The sequence below is a fragment of the Phyllostomus discolor genome, chromosome 2 (genome assembly GCF_004126475.2).
Source record: "Phyllostomus discolor isolate MPI-MPIP mPhyDis1 chromosome 2, mPhyDis1.pri.v3, whole genome shotgun sequence".
In the NCBI taxonomy this organism is placed as follows: Eukaryota; Metazoa; Chordata; class Mammalia; order Chiroptera; family Phyllostomidae; genus Phyllostomus; species Phyllostomus discolor.
In genome coordinates this window covers 123,327,895-123,349,100 of record NC_040904.2, presented here as the reverse complement: position 1 = coordinate 123,349,100, position 21,206 = coordinate 123,327,895, and the positions used below count along the sequence as shown (strand labels likewise).

Genomic DNA, 21,206 nt, shown 5'->3' with positions numbered 1-21,206 from the left:
TCATGTGTGTGCAACTCAGTGAATGGTTGCATGCTCATAATGAACACCTAGAGCAGGAAGCAGAGTCTTACCAGCATGTCCGAAGCCCCTTGTCTTGCCCCTGCCCAGTCACTACTTCCCCCCACAAGGGTCAGCTGACTTTTTTCTTTAGTTTAAAATTTTATTTATTTATTTATTTATTTATTTAGAGAGAAGGGAAGGGAGAGACAGTGAGAGAACCATTGATGTGTCCTTTGTATACACCCTAACCAAGGGCAACCCTTTGGTTCACAGGCCAGTGCTCAATCCACTGAGCCACACAAGCCAGGGCCAGGCTTTTTTTTTTAATTATATTTTATTTATCATGCTATTTCAGTTGTCCCAGTTTTATCACCTTTGCCACCCTCTTCCCAGCAATCCCCACATCATTGTTCATGGCCATGTGGCATGCATGTAAGGTCTTTGGCTACTCCATTTCCTATGCTGTACTTTACATCCCCATGGCTATTCTGTAACTACCTATTTGCACTTCTTAATCCCCTCACCTCTTCACCCATTCCCCCACACTCCCCTCCTATCTGGCAACCATCAAAACCCTTTCCCTATCCATGATTCTGTCTTCTTCCTATTTACTTAGTTTGTTTTTGAGATTCAATTGTTGATCGTAATGTATTTATTACCATTTTATTATTCATAGGTTTCATCTTTTTTTTAAATAAGTCCCTTTAATATTTCATATAATAATGGTTTGGGGATGGTGAACTCCTTTAATTTTTTCCTTGACTGGGAAGCTCTTTATCTGCCCTTATATTCTAAATGATAATTTTACTGGATAGAGCAATCTTGACTGTAGGTCCCCACTTTTCATGACTTTAAATATTTCTTGCCAAACCCTTCCAGCCTGCAAATTTTCTTTTGAGAAATTGGCTGACAGTCTTAGGGAACTCCCCTGTAGGTAACTGACTTTTCTTTTGCTGTTTTTAAGATTCTATCTTTATCTTTCACCTTTGTCATTTTATTTATGATGTGTCTTGTGGTGGGCCTCTTTGCATCCATCTTGTCTGGGACTCTCTGTGCTTCCTGGACTTACATGTCTATTTTCTTCACCAAATTAGGGAAGTGTTCTTTCATTATTTTTTCAAATAGATTTCCGATTTCTTGCTTGTTCTCTTCTCCTTCTGGCACCCCTATGATGCAAATTTTGGACCTCTTTAAGTTGTCCCAGAGGCTGCTTACATATCCTCATTTCTTTTTATTTGTTTTTTTGTTGTTGTTTTTCTGATTGGTTGTTTTTTGCTTCCTTATGTTCCAGATCATTGATTTGATTCTCAGCTTCATCCACTCTACTATTGTTTCTATATAAATTGTTCTTTATTTCAATTCATGTACCCTTTGTTTCTAACTGGATCTTTTTTATGCTGTTGAGGTCCTTAATAATTTCCTTGAGTGTCCTTATAACCAGTGTTTTGAACTCTGCATCTATAGATTGCTTATCTCCATTTTGTTTAGCTCTTTTTCTAGAGTTTTGATCTGCTCTTTCGTTTGGGCCATGTTTCTTTGTCCTGTTGTTCTGGCAGCCTCCCTGTATTTGTTTCTGTGTATTAGGTAGAGCTGCTATGGCCTAATGTAGTAGGTGTCCTGTAGTGTCCAGTGGCACAGCCTCCCCAGTCACCCAAGTTGGGTACTTGAGGTGCGCCCTTCATGTGGGCTGAGTACAGCCTTCTCTTGTAGTTGAGCCTTGGTTGCTGTTGGCAGGTCAATGGGAGGTATTTATCCAAGCCAGTCAGTGGCAAGGAATGGCTGTGACCACTGAGCACCAACCTCCACCCTCTGTGGAGGATCAGCTGTGCAGGAGCAGGGTGATGTTGCTCCAGTGTGGTCTGTAGCTGTCCACTGGATGCACAGGCTCTGGCATTTCCCAGGTAGTGCATTGCCAAGGTCAGTCTCCACCTGTGGTCTGCCTGGGGCCACCCTGTATGAGCTATAAAACCATCCCAGATGGCTGCTCTTTGTGCTAGGCTTGGAAATTCCCAGCCAAGCTGTAAATACAGGCTGACTGCTGCTAGTGCTGGGCCTGGATCACTTAGCAAGAGGTACAGGGGCTGGAGGCTCAGTCAGTCAGGCTGTTGCTTGTTTGATAGGATTTAGGAAGTTGTGAAGCATGAGCCAAGGCCGTCCATTCATATGAAAAAGCCACAGTTAACAGCTTGGGTGGGCTGGTAAGTTGGGTGGGAGAGAGTCTTAGGGAATCTCTAAGGCTGGGCAAACAGTGTTAGCCAGGTTGATGGAGTTTCATGTTTGATGCCTGTTTGCCATCTCTGTGTCTCTGTGGCAAGAAGCCTTCAAAAAGGGACAGTGGCCTCTGCCCTCTTTTCTATCTGGGAGAAAGCTGTCTCCCAGCTCCTACCTTGACATACATTTCAGTTCTTCCCTGTATATCATTGGTGCCTTTCAAGCTGCTGCCCTGGTGCTGGAGCTCAGAGGGAGTGAGTCTGAGTAGGTAGTCCATGGGTGGGTTCTTTAAGGGGAATTCCTTGGGACTCCAGAGGTTTCTTCCACCAATAGTCCCTGCTGGTTTTTACAGCCAGAAGTTATGGGGACCTATCTTCCTGGCACTAGAAACCCAGGTGAAGGGGTGGGGTATATTCATCTGAGCTGCCATCTTGACTGGGAGTCAACTGACTTTTATTACTACAGATTAGTTTGGCTTATTTGTAAATTTTATATACCTAGAATCATATAGTGTGAACTCTTTTGTGTCTAGCTTCTTTCATCAACATCATATTTATGAAATGCATCTCTTAGGTTACATGTAGATATGGTTCATTCATTCTCATCACAATTTATCATTTAGTTGTTGATGGACATTGGGTTATTCTCAGGTGTAGGCTGGTTTTTCTGGATTCTTTGTGTTTCATATCTGTTTTTGTGCCAGTTGCAAACTATATTAACAACTGTAGCTTTATAGTAATGTTTTTCTTCAGACAATTCTTGTTCTTCTTGTAACATTGTTCTTCAAGATCATATTGGCTATCCTTGACTCTGTGCATTTCCATTTACAGTTTGAATCACCTTGTCAATTACACACAAACACACATCTGGCAGAGTTTTGATTTGGATTACACTGAATCTATAGATTAATTGGGGCAGAATTAACACTTTTATTAATACAATATTGAGTGTTCCAATCCATGATCACATTATATCCCTTCATTTAAGATATTTTTTAAAATTTAAGTCACAAAGACAAACATCATATGGTTTGATTTATTAATATATATGAACTTGAGCATTTTTTTTAAATTTCTCTTAATGATGTGTTATAGTTTTTGATGTAGAGATCTTAGTTTAGTAACTATTTCAGAAAGCAATTTCAGTGACAAAAATTAAAAGATGTTAAGGAGGGAAATGAGAAACAGGTAGCACATGTAGACTCTTCTGTTGAAATGCATGGTGAAGAAAGAAAGAGAAAAGTTGGTCCTAGCTTGTCAGAGAAACAGATGAAAAAGGTCTTTTCAGAATGAGAGTGCCCTTGGCAGCCCTGGGGGAGGAGTGGGGGTGGGGAGAGACAAGAAGCAGTTTGCTGAAGGGACGGGCAATGGAAGGGTGACTGAGGTTGGTCTGGAGAGGGAGAACATGCACTGTTGTGGGACATTTGGAGGTAGGATGTTTCGTGGCTGCAGTCCCTGTGACAGCTTCCTCAGAATCACCGGTTGCTCCTACAGTGAATGGCCCTGAGCCACCATCGTGTTGTGCCCTTTGCCACTCACAGCCCCTCACCCCACAGGTGGGAAATTGGCAGTAGCCAGACTTGGTGCCCTCATGGTCATTCTAATCCACATTTTCAAATCCCTGTTTCTTTTAGCACAGCATGTTATTTTATATCTCCTCTAACAGAGGGACGTATCTGTACACTTATGTTCCCACAGTCCTCTCCTCCAGAGAGTGTTAGTTAAATTAAGGTTCAGTGGGAAGGGGCTTTTCACTAAACTTTGAGGTGCCCAAGAGGCTTGAGGAAGATTTTATAATATAGATGTTTTGTATATGAAGGAAACTAAGGCACTGAGATATGAGGTTTAATGCACAAGTTACAGACAGTGCTTGCAGGATTCATGGGAGCAAATTTGTTTTGCAGTTCAGTGGAAAGTATTTTACTTTGGAAGTGATTTAAAGTTTGTTGTTGTTTGTCTTTGATTGTCTTTGTTTATATTGAAAGCTTTCAATACATACACAAAACAATTGTTCATATTCAGAGAAGGAATTGTGTAAACTTTATGTGCTGCACATATAATTATGTGCTTTTAAGAAAGTAAAGAAGACAGTATTTTTCACTGTAGTTACTTGCAGCGATGGAATTTACCTGCCAATATTAGAGAGCAGAGAGTAGGAAATGGAAGATCTTGATGGATTGCTGGGTCTTACATATACTAAGTTTGAATTTGTAGCTTTAACAAGGAAGGGAAAGAGGGAGAGAGAAGAATGTAATTCACTGCGGCTAGGATATAATAAGCATTTTCATTAAATCCCAAACATCACATGTTTGTACTTTGGGGAAATTCTTTGCTGGTGTTAAGTATAAAGGGGCGTTTCTTCGGGGTGGAGGTGAGAGATGGATAGGCAGGCATGGAGGGTGTGTCCGCCACAGCAAGCAGGAGAGGGAGCAAGAATATCTTGAGTGAGATCTGGTAGATTAGGTTCCAAAAGCTGGAATACACCTTTCCTGATGTATCCATTGGACCTGCTGCATATGGAAACCATACAAAAACTTCCTTTTTCACATGTGATGCACATGCTAACGAAATACTTTAAAATAACAAGGTACTAATGCATTTCAAGATTTGTTTTCACACCTGTGCTGTGTAGGTTTTTAGTTTGGTTACTTTACACTGCCTTTCTTTCCTAAGTGGCCTAAACAGTTTAACAACGCTTTCCTGTGCTCCTTTGACTTCTGAATGACTGAAGCTTTGCATTTCAAAGTCAGAATAAAAGCCCTCATTTTAAAAGTAATTCCCGTTTCACAAGAAAAATTGATCTTTGAGATTGTTTTTCAAGACAGGAAATTTTAGCATATAATGGATCAAGTGCCAATGAAGTCTCTCTGAGCTCTGCCATGCCCACATTTAATACGGCTTTCAGATAAAATGCAAGCCGCGCATCCTCCCTGGGGAACAGAGGAGGGTCTACCAGATGTAAAGCAACTGCAGTTAATGAAGGAACACTTCCTTCTCTAAACTTTTTGATTCTTCTGATCCCTTTATTTTTTTTAAACACCTTTTCCTAGGCAAACCATTCGTTAGACCTTGGAAAAGGCATAGCCTCATGGTATACCTTCTGGCTTTTCTGTCCCCCTCATCTTTTTCCAGCGCCTTCAGTTACACTTCCTCCTCCAGTGCGGATCACTCTGCCCGCTTCTTGTGTATATCCTTCTGACACTTGTAGGTAATAATCATATTCCCTTCCCTTGGTGTTCAGTTAGTCAGGTCTACTATTTAGTTCTTCTAATCCTGCCTCATAAAAGGATCCTGTCAGCTTCTTAGTCATGCCTGCCACTTTCCTTTGAACTTATTCCAGTTTGTCTCCATTTTTCTGGTAATGAGGTGCCTGAAATGAAACACAGTTCCTAGGTGTGGCTTCACGGCAGCCATGCAATGGACTGGGAGTGGAGGGTCCTCTGAGGGATAGTGCCCAGGTCTGGCCAGCCCAGGGCCTCTGTCACCCTCAGAGAGCGGGTATTGCTTCTATGAAGACCAATTGTGTCTTGTATTCCTGGGCTTCAGTAAGCAGCCCAGTGCATTTCCTCCCTCATGCCTCATCAGTTCCTTCTCCTTTTCCATTGGGAACGACCCTTTTTTCTGCCCTCTAATATCAATTGCCACGTTCATACTCCTCCTTTTTGCCCGAACAGAAGGCAGTATGCCTTTCTGACTTGCTGCTCAGTGCTTTGCATGGAGGACTCAGTCAGTAGTTTTTTACAGTTTTATTGAGATAGAATTCACACACCATTACAATACACTCATTTAAAGTGTATGATTCAATAGGTTTAATATATTTTCTGAATTATGGAACCATCACCTCAACTGATTTTCAAACATTTTTGTCATTTCAAAAAGAAACCCGTACATAGCAGTCACTCCGTATCACTCTATCCTACCCCAACCCAAGGCAACCACTAATATGCTTTCTGTCTCTCAATTTGCCTGGTCTGGACATTTTGTAAAAATGGAACCATACAATATGTAGTCTTTTGTAACTGGTTTATTTTACCTGGTCTGTTTATGGTTCATGTTGTAGCAGGTATAGTTTACATCAGATCTTCATTCCTTTTCACTGGCAAGTCAGTTGCTGCTTTTTTAGTATTTCATACATTTCTGTATCCCTTCTCAGCATCTTAGAAAGAAGAATTACACATTTTAAATGCATGTAGCTTTGAATATATTATATACCTTCATTTATATTTCTTATCATAAAATTGATGTTGCTTCTAGTGTTAAGTAATACAGAAGTATACAGAGTAAAACTGGAAGTCCTTCCATCCACTCAAACCAGCCACTCAATAGTGTTGTGGTTTTGCTTTCATACATTTTTTTATACATAGGTCCATCCAAGGATAAAGCTCTCACCTCTTTTTTGACACTAAGTTTGTTAATAAATTTTTGCTCTTATAAATTTCCTTGGTAAACATACTTATGCATACATTCTTGAACTTCTTACTGGTATTTCTGTAGAATATACTCTTAAAAGTAGAATTCATTGATCAAAGGATACATACAATTAAGTTTGGTTGGTAAGACCATATTGTGTGCCAGTCTACATTCCCTCAATAGTGGCATAAAGAGTACTCACTTCCCCAAATCCTTACCAATGCTGATTTTTAACAGTCTTTGAAACTTTTGCCAATGTGATAAGGAAAAGAAAACCTTATCTTGTTTAACTTGTATTTCTTTAATTTTTAATGAAATTGTATATTTTTGTGCTTATTAGCCATTTGTATTTCTTCCATGAGTTTTTTGTTTATATATTCTGACCATTTTTCTATTGTTACTAAACTTATAGTACCACTTATAATATATTGATGTTAGTCCTGTGTCATTTTGTTCTTTGTCTTATTTATCATGTTTCCTAAGCCAACACTTGTATTTTAATTTAAGTTATATCTCTTCTGTCTCCATATAATCATATTAAATTTCTATATAGTCAAATTTGCCCTTTATTTTCCTTTTATAGCTTTCTTTAAACACATTACCCTCTGTCTTAATCAGTTCAGGCTGCTGTAACAAAATACCATAAACTGTGTGGCCAGTACCATACATTATAATTACTATAGCTTTATAATATAGTTTGAAATCAGGGAGCGTGATGCCTCCAGCTTTGTTTCTTTTTCTCAAGATTGCTTCGATTATTTGAGGTCTTTTATGGTTTCATACAAATTTTAGGATTGTTCTAGAAATAGAAATGTGAAAAATGCCGTTGGAGTTTTGGTAGGGATTGCATTGAATCTTCAGATTGCTCAGGGTAGAATGGACATTTTATTAATTTCAGTTATTTCAATCTGTGAGCATGGGATCTTTTCATTTACTCATGTCTTCAACCTCTTTCAGCAATGTCTTAAGAGTTTTTAGTGTACAGGTCTTTCACCTCATTGGCTGAATTTAGTCGTAGGTATTTTATTCCTTTTCATACAATTATAAATGGGATTGCTTTTTTAATACCTCTTTCTGAATTCTTTATTTGTATATAGAAACAGCAGATTTTTGTATATTGATTTTGTTCCATAGCTTTAACAGTTTTTTGGTTGAGTCTTTTAAAGTTTTCTATATATAATATGTCATCTGCAAAGATAGTCAGTTTTACTTCTCTTTCTATTTGGATGCCTTTTTATTTCTTTTTCTTGTCTAATTGCTCTGGCTGGGACTTCTAATACTATATTAAATTAAAGTGGCTAGGTGACGTTATTATCTTGTTCCTGATCTTAAAGGAAAGCTTTCTTTTCAGCTTTTCACCATTGAGTGTGATCCTAGCTTCGGGAATGCCATATATGGCCTTTATTATGTTGAGGTACATTCTCTCTGGTGTACATTTGAATTTGGCTGAATGCTTTTTCTGCATTTATTGAGATGATCATATATTTTTATCCTTCACTTTTCTAATGTGGTGTATCACATGTATTGATTTTTCACAAATGTTAAACTACCCTTGCATCACTGGAATAAATCCCACTTGATCATGGTATATGATCCTTTTAATGAATTGTCAAATTGGTTTATTCATATTTTGTTGAAGGATTTTTGCATGAGTGTTTATCATGGATATTAGCCTGCCATTTTCTTTTTGTATGGTGTCCTTGTTTATTTTTGGTATCAGGGTAATGCTGGCCTTACAAGATGAGTTTGGAAGTTTACCCTCCACTTATATTTTTTTGGAAGAGTTTGAGAAGGATTAGTATTAATTCTTCTTTGAATGTGGGGTAGAATTCACCTGTGAAGTCATCTATCTAGTCCTGGAGTGTTGTTTCTTGGGAGGTTGTTGATTACTAATTTAGTCTCCTTAGCAGTGTTCAGTTTGTTCAGATTTTCTATTTCTTCATGATGCAGTCTTGGTGTGTTTTATGTTTCTAGGAATTTACCCATTTCTTCCAGGTTTTCCAATTTGTTGCCATACAGTTGTTCATAGTAGTCTCTTATGATTCTATGTATTTCTGTGCTTTCGGTTGTAACATCTCCTCTTTCATTTCTGATTTTATTTGAGTTTTCTCTCTTTTTTTCCCCTGGTAAGTCTAGCTAAAGATTTGCCTATTTAGTTTATCTTTTCAAAAACAGCTCTTAGTTTTATTGATCTTCCCCATTATCCTTTTAGTCTCTAAGCCGGTTATTTCCATTCTGATCTTTGTTATTTCCTTCCTTCTGCTAACTCTGGGCTGTGTTTGTGCTTCATTTTGTAGTTCCTTGATGTGTGAAGTTATGTTGTTTATTTGAAATCTTTTTTTCCCTTAATGTAGACATTTATCTCTATGACCTTTCCTCTTAGAACTGGTTTTGCTGCATCCCATAACTTTTGCTTTATTGTACAATATTTCAATTTTCACTTGCTTCAAGGTATTTTGTTTGATTTCTTCTCTGACTACTTGGTTTTTAGTTGCATGCTGTTTAAGCTGCACATATTTGTGAATATTTCAGTTTACTTCTTTTGATTTCTAGTTTCATACCATTGTGGTCAGAATAGATGCTTGATGGGATTTTAGTCTTCTTAAATTTATTAACACTTGTTTTGTAGTGTAACATATGACCTTTCCCAAAGAACATTCCATGTGCACTTGAGAAGAATGTGTATTCACACTGTAATTTTTAAATTTGGATCCTCTGCCAGTTTGAAGTTTCTGTGTATGCACAAATGAGCAGGACTCTAACTACAGCTATGCCCAGACAGCCTAAAATAGTCATGGATTTCTAATGCCTCCTGATCATGTTCTAAATCCCACTGATCAAATTTTATCAATATAATACTTCTAACTAACAGACTTTTAAACTGTGTTTTATAATTTGGTCAAGCAACTCCCACGTCATTTTTATTTCTTTGAAATATGTTTTGACTCTTACATATTTACATTTCAGGATAAATTTTAGAATCAGTTATGAAGTTCCAGAAAGAGTCTTTGGGAATTGATTTGGAAATGTATCTGTAGTATACCTTTAGGTAAAAACAAAATCAGTGTATAATATCATTGCCATTTTGTCTCCAAAATTACATGTGCATATAATAAAAGTCTCAAAAGATATATGACAGAATATACAGCAGTGGTTACCTCCTGATGCTAATGTTGTTATTTTTTTTCTTGGTGCTTTTCTTATCCAAATATTCTACAATGTATATGTAATACTTTTAAATCCAAAAAACCTGGAAAGTGTTATTAAAATAAAATATATTCATTAGTAACTTCTTGTTTATCTATTTAACATAACAGAAGCCAAATAAAATTTCATGGGAGTAAATATGTGACTTGTAGAGAGTCAAGTACAGATACCTGGCTCCAAATATCAACCAAAGTTGGTCAGAATATTCCTGAGAATATTCTGAAGCAGTACAACCTGACATTGTCATTACTCACTTTGAGTGGTTGACTTCAGTTCCTTTGAAGAGACTTGAGAGCTGTAGTCCTTTCACATAGCAGTATTTCTGGGTTATATTTCTGGATTATATTCTGTGCACCTGGCCTCCTTGGTTTCCCCATATCAGAGATTTATATTTCTGTGACATAGCCAGGCCTTGTTATGCACCAAGACTTAGTGTGGTCTAAAGCCAGCCCTTGCATGCCTTGATCTTTTAGTCAACATTTAGCAGAAAGAAGATTTCTGAATCTGTTCCCAGCTCTTTGATATATTTGAAGAAGCCGCATGTTAATTCTTGGCTCAGAGCATCCAGATTCTGTCAACACTGTAGTTAGAACTTGGTTCTTTTTGCTTTTAAATCTGCATGGACTTTTTGGGCAATCTTACTGATTTAGTAAAAATAAAAAAAAAACAATAACAATGATTATAACAACATCTAACATTTATCAAGCATTTTCTATGTATCAGGCATTATACTGTACCTTATAAGAATATCTCATTAAATCTTGAAAACAACCCTATAAATGTTATTGCCTCATTTTATGGAAGAGGAAACTGAGGCTTAGAGAGGTCCAGGTCATACAAACTAACAATTGGCAGAGCTGACATTGAAACCCAGGCAGCCTAACTCTCTGGAGCTTGTGTTCCTAACTACACTTTAAACTCAATTTTTAATTTGCCTCCTTCCCTAAAACCTGCTCTGCTTCCCGTATTTTCAGTCCTATTTGTCAAATATCCCCAGCTAGAACTGTCAGAATTATTTTCCATTCTCCATCACTTAACTCCACCTCTTACCAGCCCTACCTTTGGAAAGTCGTACATTCATCTGCTCTTCTCCATGTCCCCAGACCCTACCTTCGTTTTAACCCTCCTCAACTCACACCTGGGCTTGTAACAGTTACCCTTTTGACTATTCTTTTTCCACTCAGTCTAACATGTTTTTATCTTTATAGCTATCTTCTAAGAAAATGAAGCTAATCATGTCTCTGTACTATTTAAAACCTCTTGTACTTCTTTTAGTTGTTGTCGTTGTCGTTGTCTTAACCAGATTAAATCTGAACTCCTTAGCTTCACGTCCACAGTTGGGCCCCTTACCTTGTGCTCCCACCATAGTGACTGTCTCACTCCTCCCAAGACCTGTGCCAAGCCCTTTGTAGCTCTGCATCTGCACCTGTTGCATCTGCTGAAAGCCTCTTCTGTCTTTGATCTCCCAGACAAACTCCTGTTCAGCTCTCAAGATCCAAATCATATGTTGCCTTTAGTAACATCCTTTTGGATTCCTCCAGGATGAAAGCAGCATTCTTATGTCTTCCCTGTAGCATGTGTCCATGCCCGGCTATGGTCCTTACCATACTGGGTTGTAATTATCTGTTTATATGTTTGTCTTTTTTATTAAAAAGATCTTACTAAATGGATCTTGAGGGCAAGAACCAAATCCAGGCCCTTAGTAAATGTTGGTTTAATACTTGAAGGAATGTCTAAGAGGGTATTTAGAACAGTAGGAAGGTAGAAATATACCTACCCCTAAACAAAGACTACCTCATGTCTAAATTAATAGGCCTAAGGTAGGGTAGTTTGATGCACTGAATAAAAGTAGTACATGGAAATAGGGGAAGTCTTTTAAATCATAAGTCTCCCTTGGTCAAGGACCATTATGCAAGATTGGGATCCTATCTGGGATCACCCATGCACCTGTGTGAGACTGAGGCGCAGTGGAGAGAAAACTCCTCCGAATGAGAAGCCTGGAACTGGAGTCCCGGCTCTGCCTGCAAACGACCGTATTTGGGACTTGGAAGAGTCACTAACTTCCTTGGACTTCATTTTCATGAAAACACATTTGATATTTACTTTTACACTTTCCTGGTTGTTCATTTAGATGCAGGAAGACCTCGCATAGAAAGTGTCTCTTTCATCATCCTTCTTCTCTAGCTTTGTTGAGGTGTAATTGGCAAATAAAAGTGTGATATATTTAAAGTGTACGACATGATGATTTGATACACATACATTGTGAAAGGATTCCCACTAGCAAGTTAACACATTCATTATCTCACATAGTTCCTTTTTTCTTCATGAGAACACATACATTATTCTCTGTGGGCACATTTCGGTTTTCCAGTGCGGTATAATCCACTATTGTCACTGTGTTTAACCTTCGATCCTCAGACCACACTCATCTTGTATCTGAAAGTCTGTGCCCTTTTAGCAGCCTCTTCCCATCTTCCCTGCCCCCCAGCCCCTGGCCACTACCGTTGTACTCTCTGATTTTGTGAGTTCCACTTTTTCTTTGTTTTCAGACTTCACATTTAAGTGATGCTTTGCAGCACTTGTCTTTCTCTGCCTGGCCTAGCTCACTCAGCATAATGCCCTCCAGTTCATCTGTGCGGTTGCAAATGTCATTTCTTTATTGATAAATGATCATTCTTAACTCCATGCAAGTAGGATTGTTTTATTTGATCTGAAATCCATCTCTCCTCTTCCTTTCAGCTTCAAAAGGAGTTGGAGAAAGTTGAGCAGGACAATGCAGAGCTGCAGGAGTTTGCCAATGCCATTCTCCAGCAGATAGCAGATCACTGCCCCGACATCCTGGAGCAGGTGGTCAATGCATTGGAAGAGTCGTCCTAACTCTGCTTCACAGAGCGTGGCAAGCCCAGCAGCCCAAAATAGTGTGCCCAGGAGCCAAGAAAAGATAACTGCAAGGAACAGGCACCCCGCAAACACCATGAACTCTGTCCTGCCTTGGTTAGTCCTTCAAGTGTGATTCCAGCACCTTTCTACAAGTCTGTCATCTTACTCTGCCTTTCTACTTGGGATGTTTTCTCTACAGTTATTTTTTTGATGTCCTGGGTGGGTAAGTGACCAAGTCTCCACGAAGAACTGCCATCTAGTCATCAACAGTGAAGAACTCCAGAAGCTGGTGGCTCTGCCCTCACAGAGGAACATGGAGTAGGGAGCCTCTTACCTTCTGTCCGTGACCTGAGCACTAAATCTGGAACCTGCTTGAAGTTCAACATCCTGAGAGAAGAGAGCTGAGTGTCCTAATATCACAATAGGTGCTTTCTCCTAAAAAGGTATAAAAAAATCAAAGATATTATTAGAAAAAGAGAGGACAGGGACAAAGAGAAAACCAACTCTTCTTTTTACAGTCTCTGTGTTTACTTTCCATCTGCAATGTCTCGTGCAGGTGAGCTGCAAGCAGGCCTCCCTGTGGCTCCACGAGCACTAATGCCCCAGCCTGCCCTTCTCACTTACCTGCACTCTTTCCTTGGCCAGTTAGCAAGAGAACAGTGCAAGCAGTTCTCCCCCTAGCCCCTCTCATTTGTAAGACCTATGGCCTTTTACTTAGTTTGCCAGATGGTGTCTCTGATGGAAAGAGAATTGGGGTTTACATGAGGATTGTCATCCCCAGCTCTGCATATGCAGATGAGCGTTCCTCAGGGTCAGGCTGGTTTCTCCTGAACATCTTTCTCATCAGGCCCCTGAGCCCCCCAAAAATGCTTCTGCCTTCCCACCGCCGTGCCCCAAGCTCTTGCAGCCCAGCGCTCACCAAACTTCATGACCCACCTTCTACCCTTACAGCCTTACTCGTGATTCGCACTCCTAGAACTTTGTCGTCGTGCATTGCCTGGAACCTCCTTCTGGTCCAAATGAATGTTCCTCATCCCCCACACTTTCCTTCCTCCATTCTTCCATTCAGAGAATATTTATGAAATGCCTACTGTTAGGCAGTCATCCTTGAAAAACAGTGAGGGAGAGGTATAAAGGATTCTATGAGACGTACCTACCTAAGTCAAAGTGGTAAAAGGCACACCATTCCCCTCCTCCATCTTAATAGAAGTATCTTTTTCCAGAAAAGTCTTTCACAAACAGCATTTCTCATTTCTCACTCTAATGGAATTAATGAGTTGGGGGCTGAGGACTGAGCCACTTACTTGCCTGCAGGATCCCATTTAGTGATGCAGGATTTTTGTTTATGCTATTACCCTCGGAGGGTGTGCTGTGCAGGGGTCTGTGGTGGTGGGTAGTGTTTTCTTAACACATCTGTGCACTCCTCATGGAATTTGGCCAGCTCCATGTCACAAATCAGAAAATTGACCCCAAAGTTGCAAATCCACTTGAGGTATTGGCATTTTGAAGGGCAGTTTTCCCAAGCATGGACAATGGCAGTCATAAATAATCAGGCACCAAGAAATCGACCACTTAACCAAAATCTAGGCCTTTGACCACCTGTGTGGCCAGACGCCCACATCTTCAAAAAAGAGTTGCTGGGCTAAATATCTTTGTCTTGTATTTTCTCCTTTGCCCTTTCCCAGTCACTCACCCAGAGAATCTGATGCTGCCTGTAAAATCACAGCCATCAGTTCAGTACCTTCCCACCAGTAAGCCTTGACTATCTCATTAACTTACATGGTGAGATCTCCAGCTGTCCTGACTGCCTGCTCCCCTTGAAGCTGTAGTGTGTTCCTTATCAAAGGTTTAAATGGACTCTGCTCATAAACTTCTTACGGAGATGCTTCCTGATAGCAAGCCTGGCCAGAATGGGGGTACAGGGGTTAGATATTAAGTGGTGGTCAATTACCTCAATTCCGTTTATTTATTGCACTGCCCATAAATCATGTAGATAGCCCCTAGTATTTTATGGCTGGAGTATTAGAATCTCACTTTAAATACTATGATGCAAAGAACTGAGGTAGGACAGCACCCTTCACAGGACTGCCCCAGAGCAGAGGAAGCAGAGGGGGCCACGCTCAGAGAAGTGGCCTGGCCTGGCCTGGTGCCGGCTGGCTGTGGTCTGGCAAGGATGGCATCAGTCAGGTCTCTCCCTGGGTCCCACTGATTCTGCCTTTACCATCAAATACAACTCCTGCCACTCTTGCCTACATGTTGGCGTGACTCTCACTGCACCGTCTTCCTTTCCCTTCTACTTTCAGCCCTTCCCATTGCACTCCCTCTAAACCCTTATGGGAGTTCTCTAGATAAGTGCTGCTGAGAAGAAAAATTTCCGGTCTCTATGAACCATAGCAGGGAATCTCATTCATTCTTCCTAGTATATGAGGACTGCCCAGTCCTTAATGAAAATAGGCTCTGGCTAAAACTTAATGGTGAATATGACCTGCACTTATAAGGGCAAAGTCAATACAGTTTCGAGCATTTAGAGTATCTTATTGAGTTTAGCTCATTCAGTGACCTAGCATTTACTAAATGCACAATTCCTGTCATACAAGCACCTGTCATTCCGTGACCTTCTTGTGGTATTCAAAGTTTCACAAGGTCACTCAACTACTACTGAAGGTCTGTAGCCTTGAAAACTCACTGCAGGTTGCCTATGGAGTTCACTAAACCCATCCATTCCATTGGCAAGTCTAGTTTCCCCTTAACATCTGTGCCCCAAATGAAGATCATCCTAAAGGGGACAAGAAGAGCGGGTGGAATCCAACCGGAGCTCATGATTGAAGAGATACAATGTGACTTTCATCTTTGCATATACCTCTACCCCAGGTGCTCATTGAGTTCTTGGTGAAGTATCTGAATTGAGATTTATAAGGATGTTGGATACCATTTGAAATAGAAAAGACTTTAAATGGGCTTTAAAATAGTAAGAAATATGAGTGGGAATCCCAAAATTCATCTCAATTCTAACCTTTGATCTTGTACATTACAACCTAAAGAAGATCTAAGTTCTTTTCTCTTTTTCTTACACTTGAGCTTTAAAAATACTAACAAGGCAGACTGGACCCAAGACTACCTTCAGTGTCAATAGTGGCAGTGTGACTTGGCACTTTTTGTCAATGAAAGTATTTGGTTTTCCACGAGGAGCTCATTGGCTCACCCATCCTCAGAGTGAGAGAGAGAAAAGGAAGAGACATCATCACAGAGTTTCAGTCAACTGGGGAACAAGCCTGTCGATGGCCAGGACTGGCATTTGGATTTGCTGCTAGAGAGTCCCGCTGACCCCAGAGCCATCCCACCTTCTTGTTTGACCCCATTACTTAAGCAGGGGCCCACTGGCTACCCTCAGAGTCTTTGAGGAAAGAGCAAATCAAGGAATATGTCACTGCATAGAATGTGACCCTCACATGACACTAAGTTTCAGTGGACCCCGTGTCAGCAATATCAGTGACTTTCACGTCTGCCTCCCCAGCCTCATCTCCCTACCTGCAAAAGTTCAGAACTGTGGGGAAGGAGATGAGAAGAGGATGCAGGCAGCTCGCCACCCTTTGCAGAACCTGCAAGGCCACCCACCCATGATCCATCACTGCCAGTCCCTGGGCTTCTCAGGACAGTGACTTGAGAGAAATGTTTTTGAGTGACTTAAAGAAATGTTTTAAAAGAATCTGGAGTTTTCCACCAGGTGAACTAAGGGAATACTTGGGCAAGAAAAAAAAAACATACATTACAAGGAAATCCTTCTGAACAAAATGGCTGTCTTTACTTACTTACTCTTTTTAAGCAAAAACAATTTCCAGACTTTTTAGTGTCAAAACTGTAACCAAGTGTCTCCTGATTTTCCCCCAATGTATTAGCGAGTGCTGTGACCCTAATGTAGGTGTTTCTTCTCCCGACTCTGTTGGAGGAGAGGTGGTTTTAGGGACTGATGGTGGGGGTGCGGGTTTTGTCCCACCTCACCTCCTCTTCTGTTTCTCTGCTTGTCTATATTGTCTGTGTGGTTCCGAGAATTTGGGCAGTTACATTGTGTCCATTGTTGAGATTATTAAGATATTAAGAAGTAGTTGTAGAACTGAAAAATTAAAGAGCTGTGTTTAAGAAAATGCAAACCAATATCATGTTAAAGGAATTCAAGCTATGGGGCAGCCAAACTCTTCCCCTCCTCCCAAGTTGGCTCAGGTGGCTGGGCTGGCCACTTGGGAAGCACAAGGGCCACAGTCCAGGTAGGTGACCTCCTGGCTGGACAACAGCTGCTGAGGGAAGGGATGGGGGTCTGGGGCTCAGAGTCCCAGCTGTGCCAGCGTTTTCCTATACACCCTCAGGCCCTCTGGGTAGAGGTTTCAGTTTGTGACCCCATAACCACTGTCACCCCCACATTGGCCCAAGCTCCCTGTGCCTAATATTGTGTGGTGACCTGGGCTTGACCCTGAAGCCCCACACCTGGCAGCAGCCCTGTACAGGCCACAGAACCTTCTTCCTGCCCACTTGGTGCTATATCATCCAGTGACTGTCCAGTATGGGCTGAGCACTGTCCAGCCTAGGGGCTGCAGTCCCGGGGAATGAATTGTACTGGGATCTCAGTTCCTTTTGGCTTCAGTCCTAGATTCTTTCCTTTAAAAATTTTTTAGACCCCAGATCTCTTGGGCCAGGCCATCTGTCTTGGCCCCTGAGATGTCGTGTTCAGGAAAGGAAGTGGACCTTGCCGAAGCCAGAGAATCGGGCCCTGGGCCAGAGCCAGCCCTCTCAGCCTAGCCCTTGCGACCACACCACACCAGTATTGCATCGCCCTCCAGTGCGGCTAGGCCCACAGGGGGCAGCACGCCACCCATTCTGGCCTGCCTGCCACATGCAGGACTAGCCCCAGAACCTGCCCGCACACCAGGATGTCCAGGATAGAGACCTGGGGTCTCCTTGGGCTTCCACCCCTCTGCTGCAGAAGAGAATGCCGCACTTTAGCTAGGAGCTGGGGGCACTGGCCACTGACTCCTTGTAGCTTGAGTTCCTTTCGGCGACAGTAGCAGCTGCAATGGTGGTGTCTGTGATGCAAATGCACCCGCTGCCTTCCCGTATGTGTGAGTGTGTGTGTGTGTGTGCGCGAGCATGTGTGGTGGCTGGAGTCGTGTTACTGACAAGATAATGACACTACAAAGAAATTGTGTTATAGTCAACTTTGCCTTGATAATTATTGTAAACACTTTGTTCATTTTTTCTTTTTTATTCACAAACTAAATCCATCAGGAAATTATGAAATTATTTAAAAATTGTGTGTTGTGGGTTTTTTTGAGGCTCATTCGGTCTGATAATTCAAGTGAGATATGTCCTCACATGCTAGAAAAGCAGGGAGAGGCCAGCAGTCCCCAAGAGGTCAAGTCCAGTGGTCGACAACCCAAGAACCAGAGGTGCTGGTCCCTAAGGGAGGCAGAGGAGTTGACGGCACACTCTGCCCTGGCAGGCCTAGCTGGGCGGTTCCCACTTCAACTCTGGGTTGGCAACCCCCTCAATTGCCTTTGAAAATCAATTTCCTCCTCCCTTTTTCCTTCCTTTCAACCTAGACTCTGAGTCAGGTTCCCCATTTCTGAGCTCACCGTGCGTTGGAGCTTAGAGTAAGCACCCACAGCTGAGAGGTCGGTGGTGCAGTGGCTCAGGCTCAGGTGGCAGAGCAGTGGGGAGGGTCACAGCTTAAAAGGGTTTTGTTCAGAATTGGGGTTTGAGCTTCACTGGGTGTACTCATCTTCTGATGTTTTAACTCTGGGATGTGTGAGCTGTGTCAGTCAACAGAAGCATGGATACCAGCAGGGAAAGGGGCCAAGAGAACCTATGCTTCAGAAATTCCCAGCCTTGGTATTTGTCTTCAGCTTGATGCTCAGTAAGACCTCATTATGGGCTCTGGCCAAGTAGCTCCATTGGTTAGAGCATTGACCCTATACGCCAAGTTCGTGGGTTCCATCCCCAGTCAGGGCATGTGAAAGAGCCAGTCAGTGAATGCACACGTAAGTGAAACAACAAAATGATATTCTCTCCCTCTCTCTCTCTCTCTCCCCCCCCATCCTCTCTCTAAAAAAAAAAAAAAAATCAATTTCTTTAAATTATTCTGGGGAATTGCTTCTATGAGAATTTGTTTTCTGCTTAAACTCACTTCTGTGTCAACCCCAGAAGTGAACCAGCTGCTTGCTGCGTTCCTTTCCCTCTCTGGTAAGTTCGGTTGCCCACTGTGTGTTGACATTTACCTACAGAATCAGAGCCTCTGGCAGGCTCTCCAGGTGGGTGCCAGGCTCTGCCCCGCCTCACCCTCTGCAACTGGAGGGCACCAGAGACACAGGGCCGCTTACAGGACTGAAACCTGGTGCTGCTCATCACCTCAGCACGAAGCAGGACCCGTTCTACCAGCAGAACGTGCTGTTCTCCACCCCACCGAATCATCACAGTCACAAGCAGATGTGTCCACAGCAAGCTGTCAGGTTGCCCTGGTCAGCTGTTTCCGGGGGTTCCCATCAACCTTTTCCACTGTTTGTTTATTCACTCTGTGGTCTACCAGCACTCAGCTGCAGACAAAATGGATACAGAGACCATGAGACTTAAGGAAAATATGAGAGAATTTGCCACTGAGAATCCCATTCATTAACTCGCTTTTTTTTTTCCTCTGAGTTGGGAAAAGACGCTAATACTTGATTTTTGAGGTGGATTATTTCAAGCTGGCCCAAAGTTCATTAAGATTAGTTTGACCCTCAGGTGAGGGAATGTTCTGAGGAAGCTGATGGGAGATCCACAAGCTCTTCCCGATGTCCCGGGAAGAGCCCTGGACTCACAGCCTGGAGCCATTGGCTGCCCTTGACCTCTCAGCCTCCCTTTCACCATTCTCCCTGTAAAGCGATGTCTCCATCATCTAGCTCACAAGCAACGAGCCACAGGAGGATAATAAATAGCTATGTTTCTCCTTTCTGAAAGCTCTTTTAAGAGTATAAAGCATAGAATTGCTTTCTTCATTCTGCAATTTGCTTTAAAATTATCCAGTGTGTGTGTTGGGGAGGGAGCAGGGAGCAGGAAATAGAACAAGATTGACCATGAATCGATGATTGACGGTGGTCACTGGTGTACAGGTTCAGTGCACTGTTCTCTGTTTCAGTGTGTGTTTGAAGTTTTCCTACATTGCATATTCACGACCTTCCATTGGACTTGCTCAGTCGTCATACATAGACCACCCCAGATCCAAGTAACCCACATTCACAAACTGCCACCACAGCACTCAGTGCCCACACCCCTGCGTTACAGGGACTGGGCATTCAAATGATACCGGTGCGTGCCAGGTGCTGTTTGCAACACTGCACACATCTTACCTCTGTGGCATCGTGGGCGGTACTGTTATCCCCATTGTACGGATGAGGCACAAGTAGCGACACTTTTCCAAGGCCACACAGCTAGGGAGTGATAGGGCTTCCACACCAGCCCCACCTATCTGCCGTGCTTGTTTTCTTCCGCCCACGGCTGCAGCCACGTCTCGGGGAGCTCACACCTACCGGAGGAAACTCACCCTGGTGAAATGTGTGGGAGCAGACAATGCTCATCACAGGCCTTCATGTCTGACCTTGAAAGAGGAATTGAGTTTTGCCAGCAAAGGAGTTCAAGGATGAGGGGACAGAAAAGACAGCCTGAGCAAACACAGGGAGGTAGGAAAGAGCACGGGATGTTCGGTCAGCAAGCAGTCCAGTGTCGGTGGGTCAAATACTGGCTGGCTCCGGAGCACAGAGGAGATGACCGGGGCCGCAATGTAACTTCAGAGGAGGTCAGACCAGCCCGTGTCATGAGAGGTCTCTAATGCTCTGGACAGGAGGGCTGCTTGAGGAGAGAGCATGACCCACACCACCAATGACCACAGCCCCCGCATGAGGCTAATCAAGAAAATAAGGTAAGATAAATAAAAGTAAAAAATAAAAACGATACCAGGATATGTCTGCTCTGGAAAGCCTCCAGCCTTGCCACCCCTGAGGGCTGCTAGAGGGAGTGAAGAAAAGGCCTTGGCCTGGAGCTGTCTGTCAAGGGGGAGCTGCACAGCCAGGACCCAATGGACCTGGGCTGCAAAGCTGGGTGGGTCTGGTTCCAGACTGGCTCACAGCACCATCAAAGGCACAAAGCCAGCCGGACACTGAGGAGACCTGCCAACCTTGGAGGGTCTGAGGCATCAAGGCCATGCGGGGGCAGGTGGGGGGACCGCTCAGATGAAAGAGGGAAATAATGAGCCTGGCTCACCCAGCGGGGTAGACGTGAGTCACCTCAGGAGTTCATGCTGTGCTGAGCCCTGGGCACCGTTTATTCCCCTAGATTCAGACAATGAAGCACTATGAACACTCCCACTTTCTTTGGGCCCTTGGTGGGAAAGGAATGAGGCTAGAAGACTTGGTAATTCCACATCAGCCCTCCCCATCCACTGAGACCGCTCCTTTGACATTTTGTCTGGGGAAGAAG

At 42.4% G+C, this 21,206-nt stretch overlaps 1 protein-coding gene across 6 annotated transcripts in view; it reads left to right on the top strand.

Moving 5' to 3' along the window:
* ERC1 (ELKS/RAB6-interacting/CAST family member 1) overlaps positions 1-17,999 on the top strand; it is a 557,388-nt gene extending 539,389 nt beyond the window's left edge. For all 6 annotated transcript variants that reach the window (XM_028531610.2, XM_036018479.1, XM_036018478.1 and 3 more), the window contains one exon: positions 12,567-17,999. In XM_028531610.2, the coding sequence (XP_028387411.1) occupies positions 12,567-12,704 (138 nt within the window). In that variant the 3' untranslated portion in view covers positions 12,705-17,999. The remainder of the gene's footprint in view (positions 1-12,566) is intronic.
* The last annotated feature ends 3,207 nt before the right edge of the window (positions 18,000-21,206 follow it).